Genomic DNA, 15,399 nt, shown 5'->3' with positions numbered 1-15,399 from the left:
TCGTAACATATAATGCTAATTGTAATTCGTAACATATCATACGAAATGGGTGATGGACATCCACAAATTAATACATACCATACGAAACATAACATATCATACTAATCTCTAATCTAGACTCAGATTTATGTACAGAGTAATACGAAATGATCTGAATGCTCTGAGACCAGGTTGCATGCAGCACAGCAGAAAATATCCCAGATTGTGCCATTCTTTCATTAGCCTGTTGATTTTCCTGTTGTGGCGCTGTAGTTCTGCCACCGTAAAAGCCTGAGAAGGAGGAGTGTAGCCTACCGCAGCACAGGAGACGTTTTACTTTACCACACCTCGACTCGTGAGCTGACCGTTTTAAAGATATCATGTTCGTTTGAGGGAGAAAGCGGATTCCACACTGATGTTACGGTAATGGCAAATTGGTTGAAATTGGTTGTTTAATTGTGGCAGGGATCTAGATGTAAATGTATTGCTATGCTAATTTCAGAGTGACTGGATTGAACGAACGGTTTTTGGGTTGACAACTCACGTCAGTGTTTGTCGTTAGTAAAATGTTAAATGCAGATGTTACTTACATTGTTGCCTTACAGATGTTTCCGTCTAGACGGTGGCGTACTGGAAGACAAAAATAATGCCTCAATAGAAAATATTTTCTAATGTTCATTTGAGAATTAGGCTACATTCAATGTCCCTACGCTTTAAAAATCACATTGATCAAGATTGGATATTGGACACATTAATACACATTCAATGACCATCTCTTTTCAGGATATTCAATTGGATAGTCACTCAGTTTTATTTAACATGCCTGTTGCCCTGTTGAATTGAGGCTACAACAGAACACTGTAAATCAATGGCCGGTGTTGTTCTCAGGCCAGCTGGAGATCTACATATGCTACACATTTTCACCCTTCACACTCACTCACTCACTCACCCTTCACACACACTCACACACTCACTCACTCACTCACTCACTCACTCACTCACTCACCCTTCACACACACACTCACTCACACACACACACACTCACTCACTCACTCACTCACTCACTCACACTACCTTTACCTTGATCTCCTGGTTCAAAGTCGAGTTCAGTTTGTAAAGAGATACAGTATACCCAAACCTCTTTCTTTGACCTCTAATTTTTGGGGCTTTTACAAAGATGCAAGGGGGTAGGTACTTGTTTGGGGAAAGAATGTCCTTGTCTGGTTATTTACCAGTATTTTATAAGACTGTGAACTAATATGATTACCAGTACATCAAAGATCAAAGCATAGTTGAGATCTTACTCAACTTAGTTGAATTCAGTGCTAATACTGGTGACTTTAATCAAAATAAAGGTTTAATTATTAATCAATCTCCTATTGAAACCACCATGTTGCACAGGGCTCTTAGGTCTTGTATGTCACAGTCCTAAATGTCTGTCTTTCAATCCTGAATCAAATCCATTTGTAAGACTTACTGGTCAATGTAGCTTACATTAGATAATGATTTGGTGACAGTTAAATAGTGTTTACTGTGACTAGATGGAGGAGAGAATCCCCGTAGTATGCCTGCAGCTCTTTTCTGAGGGACAGTTGACCCGGGTCCTGAAACCTTCAGTGGGTGTTGCTGTTATGACAGGAAGTCCCTTGCCACTGCAGCGTGAATCCCTTCTCTTGCATGAGTGTCACAGACAGGAAACCCCTTGCCACTGCAGCGTGAATCCCTTGTCTTGCATGTGTGTCACAGACAGGAAGTCCCTTGCCACTGCAGTGTGAATCCCTTCTCTTGCATGAGTGTCACAGACAGGAAGTCCCTTGCCACTGCAGCGTGAATCCCTTGTCTTGCATGAGTGTCACAGACAGGAAGAGTGATAAGCAAGTGTGTGGGGGACGCATGTTGACTGACAGCAAATAGGCCTGTGGAGATGTAGGCCTATTTAGCATGGGGATGCTGACATGTAGAAATTAACATGCCTATAGTACTGTATCTGAATTGATTGTGCTATTCTAGCAGGTGAAGATTGTTTCACTTCCTATACCTTGTCAGCCTTCAACTAATGGAATCTGGTTTTGACTCGACAGGCCCTACAGTACCTGAGGCAGTGGAAATCTGGGGAGACGAGCATCCACAGGAGATTCAGTGAGAGGGAAGAGGTGACATTCTAAACGTTAAGAGAAAGGAATAGAACCGGACTTGGCACTGAGCCTTGGGGGACACCCATCTTTTTTTGGGATTGGACTGGTTGCAACGCTCTCACCATTCCACCCTAAGCGGCGTTCTTGTTCTCCACCACGTCCTCCGCTGCCTGCAGGGCGTCCAGAGAGAACCAGGGCCTCCGGACCCACTCAGAGCAAAGCAGCAGCACAGCAGGGATGAGCGAGTTCTGGCACAAGATTGGCTGCTGCGTGGTGGCCAAACCTCCACCGGTGAGTTTGTCCCTTCTGAGAAATTACTGGAACACACAGTAACTTTTTAGCTGCCATGCTAGCCCTGCTTTTACAGCTTCAAGGTCAATGGGTCGAGATGAAGATTTTGTCTGATTTTAAGATGTTTACCTGCCTCCCAGGAGTTTGGATATTAGATTGACCACACCACCATATCTACAACTTCACTTGTTGAAGTTAGTTCAGCCATGCCAGCTGTGGATCCTCAAGATGCATGGCATGGGATGACATGGGTATCATTAGCTGATGCTTCAGCCAGTCAACAACACTAGTGAGAAGAGAACCCTCTGCTACTGTCAGTCGCCTGAGAAATAGGTCAGGTAGATGGTGAGGGAGTGGAAGAAGGAAGGACTCTGGCCTTTTCTGTTGTTTTGAAGTGGGTGACCCACATAGTCCCGAAGGTCTGCCTATTTGGAGGGCTAGACTTCAGTCCAGACAAAGACTGCTCTGTCATTAGACGTTACCTCTTGAATCAGGATTAAGAAGACGTAGGTTAGGCCGGGTTCAACCTTAGTCTAGCTCATAGACATGTGTAACTTCATAAAAAGAAAAGCAAAACAAGAAACCCTCCGTTATTACCAGATCAGAAAATATCAAGGCTGTCCCAAGCACTTTCACCTTAAGGGTACTGTGAAACTATTGTTGTAGTAGTAGTCGTCACGTTGTCGTCGTAGACTTGGCATTAAGTCAAATAAGGAGATTGTATCCCTCCACAGCATGTCTCTATGGTAACTCCAGAACCCTCCCTAACAATTAATGGGGTCTCTGAGGGGAAGTGGGCTTCTGGCATGTGCTGCTATTGAGCTCATTCTTTTCCCTCCTTCCTCCTCCCTCTCCTTTATTTTTAGGTCCTTGTTTATTCTATTGTTGGGACGAGAGAAGGCCGGACTAGAATGTGTGTATAGCGTGTGGTGGCATACTAACAAGTGTTACTTCCCAGAAAGGCTTGCTTTGTAAATTGTGTATTTCTGATAACAGTGCAATGACTACATGTCGTTGGACCTGTGTATAATGTAATTAACATTCTTTTTAGTTTTATAAATCCCTAATTATTCAAATTAATAATTGCTATGTGGCATTTGCACTATACAGTCAGAATATTGATACAGTCAGTGTGGTCATGATCCATAATGTGAAATGGCTAATTAATTCCTGTCAGTTCTGGGTCATCTCTGTCTGCACCCAGCGTAGCCTGTTGTAACAAGTGGGGCTTATTCACAGCACTGCTGACAGGTGATGACATGCCTTTACACTGACAGAACTGAACATGCTCTAATAAAACAGGTATTAGAGAAGGGGATGTTCAACATTCCACTTACATTCATGTCATTTAGCAGACGCTCTTATCCAAAACGACTTACAGGAGCAATTCATGTTAAGTGCCTTGCTCAAGGGCACATCGGGCAGATTTTTCACCTGGTTTGGGGGATTCGAACCAGCGACCTTTCAGTTACTAGCCCAAATCTCTTAACCGCCGCTAGGCGACCTGACCTGCCGCTAGGCGGCCTGACCTGACCTGCAGCTAGGCGACCTGACCTGACCTGCCGCTAGGCGACCTGACCTGACCTGCAGCTAGGCGGCCTGACCTGACCTGCCGCTAGGCGACCTGACCTGACCTGCAGCTAGGCGACCTGACCTGACCTGCCGCTAGCGGACCTGACCTGACCTGCCGCTAGCGGACCTGACCTGACCTGCAGCTAGGCGACCTGACCTGCAGCTAGGCGGCCTGACCTGACCTGCCGCTAGGCGACCTGACCTGCCGCTAGGCGACCTGACCTGACCTGCCGCTAGCGGACCTGACCTGACCTGCCGCTAGGCGACCTGACCTGCAGCTAGGCGACCTGACCTGACCTGCCGCTAGGCGACCTGACCTGCAGCTAGGCGGCCTGACCTGACCTGCAGCTAGGCGACCTGACCTGACCTGCCGCTAGGCGACCTGACCTGCAGCTAGGCGACCTGACCTGACCTGCCGCTAGGCGACCTGACCTGCAGCTAGGCGGCCTGACCTGACCTGCCGCTAGGCGACCTGACCTGACCTGCAGCTAGGCGACCTGACCTGACCTGCAGCTAGGCGACCTGACCTGCAGCTAGGCGACCTGACCTGACCTGCCGCTAGGCGACCTGACCTGCAGCTAGGCGACCTGACCTGACCTGCCGCTAGGCGACCTGACCTGCAGCTAGGCGACCTGACCTGACCTGCCGCTAGGCGACCTGACCTGACCTGCAGCTAGGCGACCTGACCTGCCGCTAGGCGACCTGACCTGACCTGCAGCTAGGCGGCCTGACCTGACCTGCAGCTAGGCGACCTGACCTGACCTGCCGCTAGGCGACCTGACCTGCAGCTAGGCGACCTGACCTGCAGCTAGGCGGCCTGACCTGACCTGCAGCTAGGCGACCTGACCTGCAGCTAGGCGGCCTGACCTGCAGCTAGGCGGCCTGACCTGACCTGCAGCTAGGCGACCTGACCTGCAGCTAGGCGGCCTGACCTGACCTGCAGCTAGGCGACCTGACCTGCAGCTAGGCGACCTGACCTGACCTGCAGCTAGGCGACCTGACCTGCAGCTAGGCGGCCTGACCTGACCTGCAGCTAGGCGGCCTGACCTGCAGCTAGGCGGCCTGACCTGACCTGCAGCTAGGCGACCTGACCTGCAGCTAGGCGGCCTGACCTGACCTGCAGCTAGGCGACCTGACCTGCAGCTAGGCGACCTGACCTGACCTGCAGCTAGGCGACCTGACCTGCAGCTAGGCGGCCTGACCTGACCTGCCGCTAGGCGGCCTGACCTGACCTGCAGCTAGGCGACCTGACCTGACCTGCCGCTAGGCGACCTGACCTGCAGCTAGGCGACCTGACCTGACCTGCAGCTAGGCGGCCTGACCTGACCTGCCGCTAGGCAACCTGACCTGACCTGCAGCTAGGCGGCCTGACCTGACCTGCCGCTAGGCGACCTGACCTGACCTGCAGCTAGGCGGCCTGACCTGACCTGCCGCTAGGCGGCCTGACCTGACCTGCCGCTAGGCGGCCTGACCTGACCTGCAGCTAGCGGACCTGACCTGACCTGCAGCTAGGCGGCCTGACCTGACCTGCCGCTAGCGGACCTGACCTGACCTGCCGCTAGCGGACCTGACCTGACCTGCCGCTAGGCGACCTGACCTGACCTGCCGCTAGCGGACCTGACCTGACCTGCAGCTAGGCGGCCTGACCTGACCTGCCGCTAGCGGACCTGACCTGACCTGCCGCTAGCGGACCTGACCTGACCTGCAGCTAGGCGACCTGACCTGCAGCTAGGCGACCTGACCTGCAGCTAGGCGGCCTGACCTGACCTGCCGCTAGGCGGCCTGACCTGACCTGCAGCTAGGCGGCCTGACCTGACCTGCAGCTAGGCGACCTGACCTGCAGCTAGGCGGCCTGACCTGACCTGCCGCTAGGCGACCTGACCTGCAGCTAGGCGACCTGACCTGCAGCTAGGCGACCTGACCTGCCGCTAGGCGACCTGACCTGCAGCTAGGCGACCTGACCTGCAGCTAGGCGACCTGACCTGCAGCTAGGCGACCTGACCTGACCTGCCGCTAGGCGACCTGACCTGACCTGCCGCTAGGCGACCTGACCTGACCTGCCGCTAGCGGACCTGACCTGACCTGCAGCTAGGCGACCTGACCTGACCTGCCGCTAGGCGACCTGACCTGCAGCTAGGCGGCCTGACCTGACCTGCCGCTAGGCGACCTGACCTGACCTGCAGCTAGGCGACCTGACCTGCAGCTAGGCGACCTGACCTGCAGCTAGGCGACCTGACCTGACCTGCCGCTAGGCGGCCTGACCTGACCTGCCGCTAGGCGACCTGACCTGACCTGCCGCTAGCGGACCTGACCTGACCTGCAGCTAGGCGACCTGACCTGACCTGCCGCTAGGCGACCTGACCTGCAGCTAGGCGGCCTGACCTGACCTGCCGCTAGGCGACCTGACCTGACCTGCCGCTAGGCGACCTGACCTGCAGCTAGGCGGCCTGACCTGACCTGCAGCTAGGCGACCTGACCTGCAGCTAGGCGACCTGACCTGACCTGCAGCTAGGCGACCTGACCTGACCTGACCTGCAGCTAGGCGACCTGACCTGCAGCTAGGCGACCTGACCTGCCGCTAGGCGACCTGACCTGACCTGCCGCTAGGCGACCTGACCTGCAGCTAGGCGGCCTGACCTGACCTGCCGCTAGGCGACCTGACCTGACCTGCCGCTAGGCGGCCTGACCTGCAGCTAGGCGGCCTGACCTGACCTGCCGCTAGGCGACCTGACCTGACCTGCCGCTAGGCGACCTGACCTGACCTGCCGCTAGGCGACCTGACCTGACCTGCCGCTAGGCGACCTGACCTGACCTGCAGCTAGGCGGCCTGACCTGACCTGCAGCTAGGCGGCCTGACCTGACCTGCCGCTAGGCGGCCTGACCTGACCTGCCGCTAGGCGACCTGACCTGACCTGCCGCTAGGCGGCCTGACCTGACCTGCCGCTAGGCGACCTGACCTGACCTGCAGCTAGGCGACCTGACCTGACCTGCCGCTAGCGGACCTGACCTGACCTGCAGCTAGGCGACCTGACCTGCAGCTAGGCGACCTGACCTGACCTGCCGCTAGCGGACCTGACCTGACCTGCAGCTAGGCGACCTGACCTGACCTGCCGCTAGCGGACCTGACCTGACCTGCCGCTAGGCGGCCTGACCTGACCTGCCGCTAGGCGGCCTGACCTGCAGCTAGGCGACCTGACCTGACCTGCAGCTAGGCGACCTGACCTGACCTGCCGCTAGGCGGCCTGACCTGACCTGCCGCTAGCGGACCTGACCTGACCTGCCGCTAGGCGGCCTGACCTGACCTGCCGCTAGCGGACCTGACCTGACCTGCAGCTAGGCGACCTGACCTGACCTGCCGCTAGGCGACCTGACCTGACCTGCCGCTAGGCGACCTGACCTGACCTGCAGCTAGGCGACCTGACCTGCAGCTAGGCGACCTGACCTGACCTGCAGCTAGGCGGCCTGACCTGACCTGCAGCTAGGCGGCCTGACCTGACCTGCCGCTAGGCGACCTGACCTGCAGCTAGGCGGCCTGACCTGACCTGCCGCTAGGCGACCTGACCTGACCTGCCGCTAGGCGACCTGACCTGACCTGCAGCTAGGCGGCCTGACCTGACCTGCCGCTAGGCGACCTGACCTGACCTGCAGCTAGGCGACCTGACCTGACCTGCCGCTAGCGGACCTGACCTGACCTGCCGCTAGGCGGCCTGACCTGACCTGCCGCTAGGCGGCCTGACCTGACCTGCAGCTAGGCGACCTGACCTGACCTGCCGCTAGGCGACCTGACCTGACCTGCAGCTAGGCGACCTGACCTGCAGCTAGGCGACCTGACCTGACCTGCAGCTAGGCGACCTGACCTGACCTGCAGCTAGGCGACCTGACCTGACCTGCCGCTAGGCGACCTGACCTGCCGCTAGGCGACCTGACCTGCCGCTAGGCGACCTGACCTGCCGCTAGGCGACCTGACCTGCAGCTAGGCGACCTGACCTGACCTGCCGCTAGGCGACCTGACCTGACCTGCCGCTAGGCGACCTGACCTGCCGCTAGGCGACCTGACCTGCCGCTAGGCGACCTGACCTGCAGCTAGGCGACCTGACCTGACCTGCCGCTAGGCGACCTGACCTGACCTGCCGCTAGGCGACCTGACCTGACCTGCCGCTAGGCGACCTGACCTGCCGCTAGTCGACCTGACCTGACCTGCAGCTAGGCGACCTGACCTGACCTGCAGCTAGGCGACTTGACCTGACCTGCAGCTAGGCGACTTGACCTGACCTGCAGCTAGGCGACTTGACCTGACCTGCCGCTAGGCGACCTGACCTGCCTCTAGGCGACCTGACCTGCAGCTAGGCGGCCTGACCTGACCTGCAGCTAGGCGACCTGACCTGACCTGCCGCTAGGCGACCTGACCTGCCGCTAGGCGACCTGACCTGCAGCTAGGCGACCTGACCTGACCTGCCGCTAGGCGACCTGACCTGACCTGCCGCTAGGCGGCCTGACCTGACCTGCCGCTAGGCGACCTGACCTGCAGCTAGGCGACCTGACCTGCAGCTAGGCGACCTGACCTGACCTGCCGCTAGGCGGCCTGACCTGACCTGCCGCTAGGCGACCTGACCTGCAGCTAGGCGACCTGACCTGCAGCCATTGAGTACGAAATAACAAGTAGAAGATCAAAACTCTTATCGAAGATCATCCCATTCAGGTTACAAAATGCATTGTGTGTGTGTACTGTAAAGTCTGTAAGTTATTTTCTTCCATTGGGCTTGATTGCATAATATCTGTCTGTCCCCATTTTCTATTTCTATATATTTTCTATTATTTCCAGAGAAAGAGGCGCAGGAAAATCGACCGCAGCATGATCGGCGAGCCCACAAACTTTGTCCACTTGACACACATTGGCTCTGGGGAGATGGCAGAGGGCCGGGCCCCGGTAAGAGAGATAATACCTAGACTGACTGGGGCTGGTGTGTCTTAAAATGTGTCGAGATATTGTGAAGGTGGTGTGTGAAGGTGGTGTGTGAAGGTGGTGTGTGAAGGTGGTGTGTGAAGGTGGTGTGTGAAGGTGGTGTGTGTGTGTGTGTGTGTGTGTGTGTGTGTGTGTGTGTGTGTGTGTGTGTTACTCCTCAGTACATGGGCTGGGCTTTGCAGCTTCCAACCTGCCGCTAGGAATGTTGGCCTGGTTTCCCATGGAATACAGTCACATTGGACAGGGAATGAGAGGAGGAAATGTAGAAACGCTGGGAAATGTTGGCCTGGTATTCCCATGGAATACAGTCACATTGGACAGGGAATGAGAGGAGGAAATGTTTCTCAATTCGTTCACCTATTAGTAGGATATGGATATTAACTTTAGTTTGAAACCTGTTACGCTATGATGGATAAAGTGTATACAGTACTATCAGAACACTGGCCAATCACTAGTCTGGTCACTGTTTAAATCACTGTATACAGCTGTATGGAAAGTAGGTTCCACTGTATGGAAAGTAGGTTAAATTGAGTGATAGTCCATTTCTCAATGCATTACATGATGTTGATATCAGTACTAAAATGTATGGACTACTGTGTCACTCTGCTAAATGACTGAAATGTATGGACTACTGTCACTCTGCTAAATGACTGAAATGTATGGACTACTGTCACTCTGCTAAATGACTGAAATGTATGGACTACTGTCACTCTGCTAAATGACTGAAATGTATGGACTACTGTGTCGCTCTGCTAAATGACTGAAATGTATGGACTACTGTCGCTCTGCTAAATGACTGAAATGTATGGACTACTGTCGCTCTGCTAAATGACTGAAATGTATGGACTACTGTCGCTCTGCTAAATGACTGAAATGTATGGACTACTGTTGCTCTGCTAAATGACTGAAATGTATGGACTACTGTCACTCTGCTAAATGACTGAAATGTATGGACTACTGTCGCTCTGCTAAATGACTGAAATGTGTGGACTACTGTGTCGCTCTGCTAAATGACTGAAATGTGTGGACTACTGTGTCGCTCTGCTAAATGACTGAAATGTATGGACTACTGTGTCGCTCTGCTAAATGACTGAAATGTATGGACTACTGTCACTCTGCTAAATGACTGAAATGTATGGACTACTGTCACTCTGCTAAATGACTGAAATGTATGGACTACTGTCGCTCTGCTAAATGACTGAAATGTATGGACTACTGTCACTCTGCTAAATGACTGAAATGTATGGACTACTGTCGCTCTGCTAAATGACTGAAATGTGTGGACTACTGTGTCGCTCTGCTAAATGACTGAAATGTATGGACTACTGTGTCGCTCTGCTAAATGACTGTTCCATCGTGATCATGACCTCCAGTTGTGAAAGTCACCAGATCTTTTGAATGAAATGACACATTTCCACATTGTATCAGGAGGTGGGCTGAGAACAGTCAGGTGAGGAGTATGTTACTGAAACGTGTTACATAATTCCATTTCCTCAGCTGCTATTGCGTAACCCTCTAATGTCCATTGTTCTGTTATGACCCATAGCTGTCAGACTGTAGTTATTGTAGTGTTCGTCAAGCACATGCCGTTTCTGCAACGCCTGACGTCAGAATGATTGATCCACACCTGTGCATTCATCCAACTCTGAACTGCGCCGTTAAAAAGTAAAGGAGAAAAAAACCCACAGCCTAAAGCAAGTCCCATTCCTCCTCACTCCATCCCCATCATATGGTCACTCATCATTATGTAAAGACGTAGGTTATGAGTAATGCTGCTGGCCAAATGGATCAAATGTTGTCAGTCCAAATGGGATCATGTTTCATATGAACACCACAGAAACGGACTGTTAAATATGTTACATAAAATGATACAGTATAGAAACAACACATGAAATCATAGTTCTAATTCTGGCTTCGGATCCTGCCTCTCCATCCATATGTTATCATGAAGAGGTTATGACCTGCCTTTTGATATGAAAATGACTAAGTATCTGTAGAAACTCTAACAGTCGTTATCTTCCTGTCCTGCAGTCAGGGCCGGTCCAGGATAAGATGAGGTCGAAAGGACCCAGTGCCAACGGCCGCAGGAGCATGTTATAGCTGCTGCCTACCAAGTAAGTACCCAGTTAATGAAGCTATCGCCATATCTGCAATGCAATAGCTTCTCTGGAACTGACCTTCACTTCTGGAACTGACCTTCACTTCTCTGGAACTAACCACCTTCACTTCTCTCTGTAGGCATGGAGAACCATTTCCATCCTCTATGCGCCCCTCTCATCCCAAATCAAAAGCAGTCACTGCAGCGTAACCTGTTTCTAATGGAGCACTTGGCAAACCTGAGAGCGGACCCTAATAGAGAGCAGAGAGGCTCTTCCTGACGTCTGCAGGATCGATTTAGCCAAACAGGACGATGCCCTTTCTGTGGTCACCACAAGAATCGCCCTGCTCAGAGGAGGATGGACTGATGTTTTTGATGCTTTTTAAAGAAAAGTATTTGTCTTTCTGATGGACTTTGGACTTCCACTGTATTTCAGCCAACAACGTTTCTGTGTCATGGCCAGCAAGCGTGTGTGAGAGTGTTTAGCAAAATTTGTTGACTAACATGGCTGATTCCATTTCAGGAAGTGAAGATTGTTCTCAAGGATCACCTGAATGTTGTAAACCATTGACCTACTGCCAAACAAATAGTATCCAAAATATCTTGCGTATCTGTCTAATGAATGAGGATGCACTTTTATTTTCCCACAGTGCATAGTTAAAGGTGTCTTTGTGTGTGTTTATAAGTGCAAAATGCTATGTGATTTTGTTGCTGTTTAGATGCCAGTACTGAGTAGTGTTATTTTGATTGTACCAGTTGCCATAGAGCCCCATTTGGACTGCTACCCAGTTGCCATAGAACCCCATTTGGACTGCTACCCAGTTGCCATAGAACCCCATTTGGACTGCTACCCAGTTGCCATAGAACCCCATTTGGACTGCTACCCAGTTGCCATAGAACCCCATTTGGACTGCTACCCAGTTGCAAGCATACAGATAACTGCCAAAATAAAGGAAACCCCAATATAGTGTCTTAATAAGGTATTGGGCACCACGAGCCAGAACAGCTTTAATGCACCTTGGCATAGATTCTACAAGTGTCTGGAACTCAATTGGAGGGATGCGACACCATCCCTCCATGAGAAATTAAATAATCTGGTGTTTTGTTGATGGTGGTGGAAAACGCTGTCTCAGGCTCCGCTCCAGAATCTCCTATAAGTGTTCAATTGGGTTGAGATCTGGTGACTGAGACGGCCATGGCATATGGTTTACATCCTTTTCATGCTCATCAAACCATTGTGGCCACTTGTGCCCAGTGGATGGGTCATTGTAATCCTGGAAGAGACCACTCCCATCGGGGTAGATCTGTTTCACCCTACAGTAGGTAGAAGGTGATCACTCAGAATGGCTGTGTATTTATTGGAGTTTACCTTGTCCTCCATGGGGTTGAGTGGACCTAAACCATGCCAGGAAAATGCACCTCCACACCATAACAGAGCTGCCAATAAGTACCCTCATTTACTCAAGTGTTTCCTTTTATTTTAGCAGTTCCCTGTAGCTGGTCACTGTGATACACAATTTACTAGCACCTACTCTGAAAAACCCAAACTATTAGTCAGCGGGAAGAGTCTGTTAGTAACACGGGTTGTTGTTGAAATTCGAAACACCCTGACCATTACGGGGCTTTCCAGTGATCTATCCTGGAATTATGCCACTCATTAAATCAACTGCATCGAAGGAACATTCCAGAAGGTAGTTTGTTCTCTTGTCGGGGGGGAGGGGGATGTCCACCCCATTGATCAGAATGGAAAATTCCAACCATTTCACTGTGCATTCCCCTTGTAATTTCTATATGGCCTCCCACTTGAGCTTGTTGTAGGTGACGTGCCCTCCAAGCTGGCTTGTGACCCACATGACATCCACACGATAGTGACATACATTCTGAAACCAGGTGGCAGTTTTAAACATCTGATTTAAATCATACAGTAGAAATGAAAGTTTGTTTCCTGTACACAACTGTATTTCTGACGTGCTTAGTATACACAATCTGTGAATAACTCGTCACTCTCTGTAGTTTTTTTGCTAAGTGTGTCCATACGGGGGAAAATTCACCGTTTGAATTGGAATGTTTTTTTAATATTGTATCTTATTTGATTTAGCTAGGCCAGTATCCTATGTGATTTAGCTAGGCCATTATCCTATGTGATTTAGCTAGGCCAGTATCCTATACCAGAACATATGGCGTATGGATGGTGTAGAACATGTACAGTATGTTGTCCCTTTCACTAATACCGTATGTGTTTTATACACTGGGCCTAATGTTTACTTAATGCTGAAGGGTGACTTTGCATATTGCTTGGTGGCTTTCCTATCTTTGTTAGAGCATGTAATCCTGGGTAAATTCTCAGCCTAACAGAATGACTGCTGCCTTGAAGTTTCTTGAACAGTGTACATTGGGAACGTCAGTCATTTGAGTCTGTTGGCATTTTAAGTTTCTATCCCATCTTTATCATGATTGTTGTTAGACCAAAGCTTGAGTTCATTAGAAATGATTTGTGCAACCTCTTGATTCTTCCTGGAAATACAGTTCACATTCTGAATAGAATTCTGGGGGAGTAATCTCTTCTGATGTTGAATGTTATCACCAAATGTGTTACTCAATTTTCACTGCCTGGTACAGAAATAATAGAATTTCAACCAACTGGTTTCAGTGGCCCCTATGGGCTCTGCTGTGAACATTTCTGGGAGATTGTATCATTTTCATTGAAGTTAAAGTGGGAATCTATAGTTGCTACATCCATTTTGGGATTTATAAATTATATATACCCATTGATTCTTGAATATCTCATAAATGCCTTAGTTCAACTATATTGTTGATATCATGGATGTTCAGTCCTTGCATTAGTAGCTCTATGAGTTTGAGAGCGGTTACATTTCTCCAGGCCCATTCTTCAGCATTTTACCAAAACACAGGCAGGGTGACTGCTTTGTCATTGTTTCAATTAAGGATTCTAGCTTTAATCTCAAACTACTTCAACAAACACATCTCACTGAATCCATCTGGTATAGCACAAATATTGCAATCTAAACAAATGCCCTAAAATAAATGGAATGTATGCTATAGTCTGTGTACGTCTCTCTTTTAAAAACATGCATAACAAAGATGCAACTAACAATGCAAATAGTTGGTATGGAAATCTTGTTCTAAGAGCAGCCCAGGGTTGAGTGAATAGATGGGTGCAAGGATCATGTTCCAGCAGCAAAACCCACTGGAACAGAAGATTACAATTTAATGGGAGTAGACTCCATGAACTGTCTAACCATGTGAAATACAGTCCTAAGTAGAGGACGGGTGAAGTCTAAAGGGTGTCTAGTCGAGGACGGGTGAAGTCTAAAGGGTGTCTAGTCGAGGACGGGTGAAGTCTAAAGGGTGTCTAGTAGAGGACGGGTGAAGTCTAAAGGGTGTCTAGTCGAGGACGGGTGAAGGCTACGGGGTGTCTAGTCGAGGACGGGTGAAGTCTAAAGGGTGTCTAGTCGAGGACGGGTGAAGTCTAAAGGGTGTCTAGTCGAGGACGGGTGAAGGCTACGGGGTGTCTAGTAGAGGACGGGTGAAGTCTAAAGGGTGTCTAGTCGAGGACGGGTGAAGTCTAAAGGGTGTCTAGTCGAGGACGGGTGAAGTCTAAAGGGTGTCTAGTAGAGGACGGGTGAAGTCTAAAGGGTGTCTAGTAGAGGACGGGTGAAGTCTACGGGGTGTCTAGTCGAGGACGGGTGAAGTCTAAAGGGTGTCTAGTCGAGGACGGGTGAAGTCTAAAGGGTGTCTAGTCGAGGACGGGTGAAGGCTACGGGGTGTCTAGTCGAGGACGGGTGAAGGCTACGGGGTGTCTAGTAGAGGACGGGTGAAGTCTAAAGGGTGTCTAGTCGAGGACGGGTGAAGTCTAAAGGGTGTCTAGTAGAGGACGGGTGAAGGCTACGGGGTGTCTAGTCGAGGACGGGTGAAGGCTACGGGGTGTCTAGTCGAGGACGGGTGAAGTCTAAAGGGTGTCTAGTCGAGGACGGGTGAAGGCTACGGGGTGTCTAGTCGAGGACGGGTGAAGTCTAAAGGGTGTCTAGTAGAGGACGGGTGAAGTCTAAAGGGTGTCTAGTCGAGGACGGGTGAAGTCTAAAGGGTGTCTAGTCGAGGACGGGTGAAGTCTAAAGGGTGTCTAGTCGAGGACGGGTGAAGGCTACGGGGTGTCTAGTCGAGGACGGGTGAAGTCTAAAGGGTGTCTAGTCGAGGACGGGTGAAGTCTACGGGGTGTCTAGTCGAGGACGGGTGAAGGCTACGGGGTGTCTAGTCGAGGACGGGTGAAGGCTACGGGGTGTCTAGTAGAGGACGGGTGAAGGCTACGGGGTGTCTAGTCGAGGACGGGTGAAGGCTACGGG

At 51.1% G+C, this 15,399-nt stretch overlaps 1 protein-coding gene across 1 annotated transcript; it reads left to right on the top strand.

Moving 5' to 3' along the window:
* Positions 1-208: 208 nt before the first annotated feature.
* Positions 209-14,100, top strand: LOC106606047 (CDC42 small effector protein 1). The gene is made up of 5 exons (XM_045698324.1): positions 209-402; positions 2,061-2,405; positions 8,800-8,904; positions 10,972-11,054; positions 11,179-14,100. Exons 2-4 carry the CDS (start codon positions 2,352-2,354, stop codon positions 11,038-11,040), a joined length of 228 nt encoding a protein of 75 aa, XP_045554280.1. The 5' UTR covers positions 209-402; positions 2,061-2,351; the 3' UTR covers positions 11,041-11,054; positions 11,179-14,100.
* Positions 14,101-15,399: the final 1,299 nt, after the last annotated feature.

Source organism: Salmo salar, chromosome ssa02, assembly GCF_905237065.1.
Source record: "Salmo salar chromosome ssa02, Ssal_v3.1, whole genome shotgun sequence".
In the NCBI taxonomy this organism is placed as follows: Eukaryota; Metazoa; Chordata; class Actinopteri; order Salmoniformes; family Salmonidae; genus Salmo; species Salmo salar.
Note: the sequence above shows the minus strand (reverse complement) of the source record. Positions and strands in the feature narration are given on the sequence as shown.

Excerpts from the sequence above, each read along its gene's own strand:
- LOC106606047 (XM_045698324.1), top strand. The coding sequence starts at position 2,352 with ATGAGCGAGTTCTGGCACAAGATTGGCTGCTGCGTGGTGGCCAAACCT. Across the intron at positions 2,406-8,799 it reads TGGTGGCCAAACCTCCACCG|AGAAAGAGGCGCAGGAAAAT; the intron begins GTGAGTTTGTCC and ends TATTATTTCCAG. Across the intron at positions 8,905-10,971 it reads TGGCAGAGGGCCGGGCCCCG|TCAGGGCCGGTCCAGGATAA; the intron begins GTAAGAGAGATA and ends CCTGTCCTGCAG.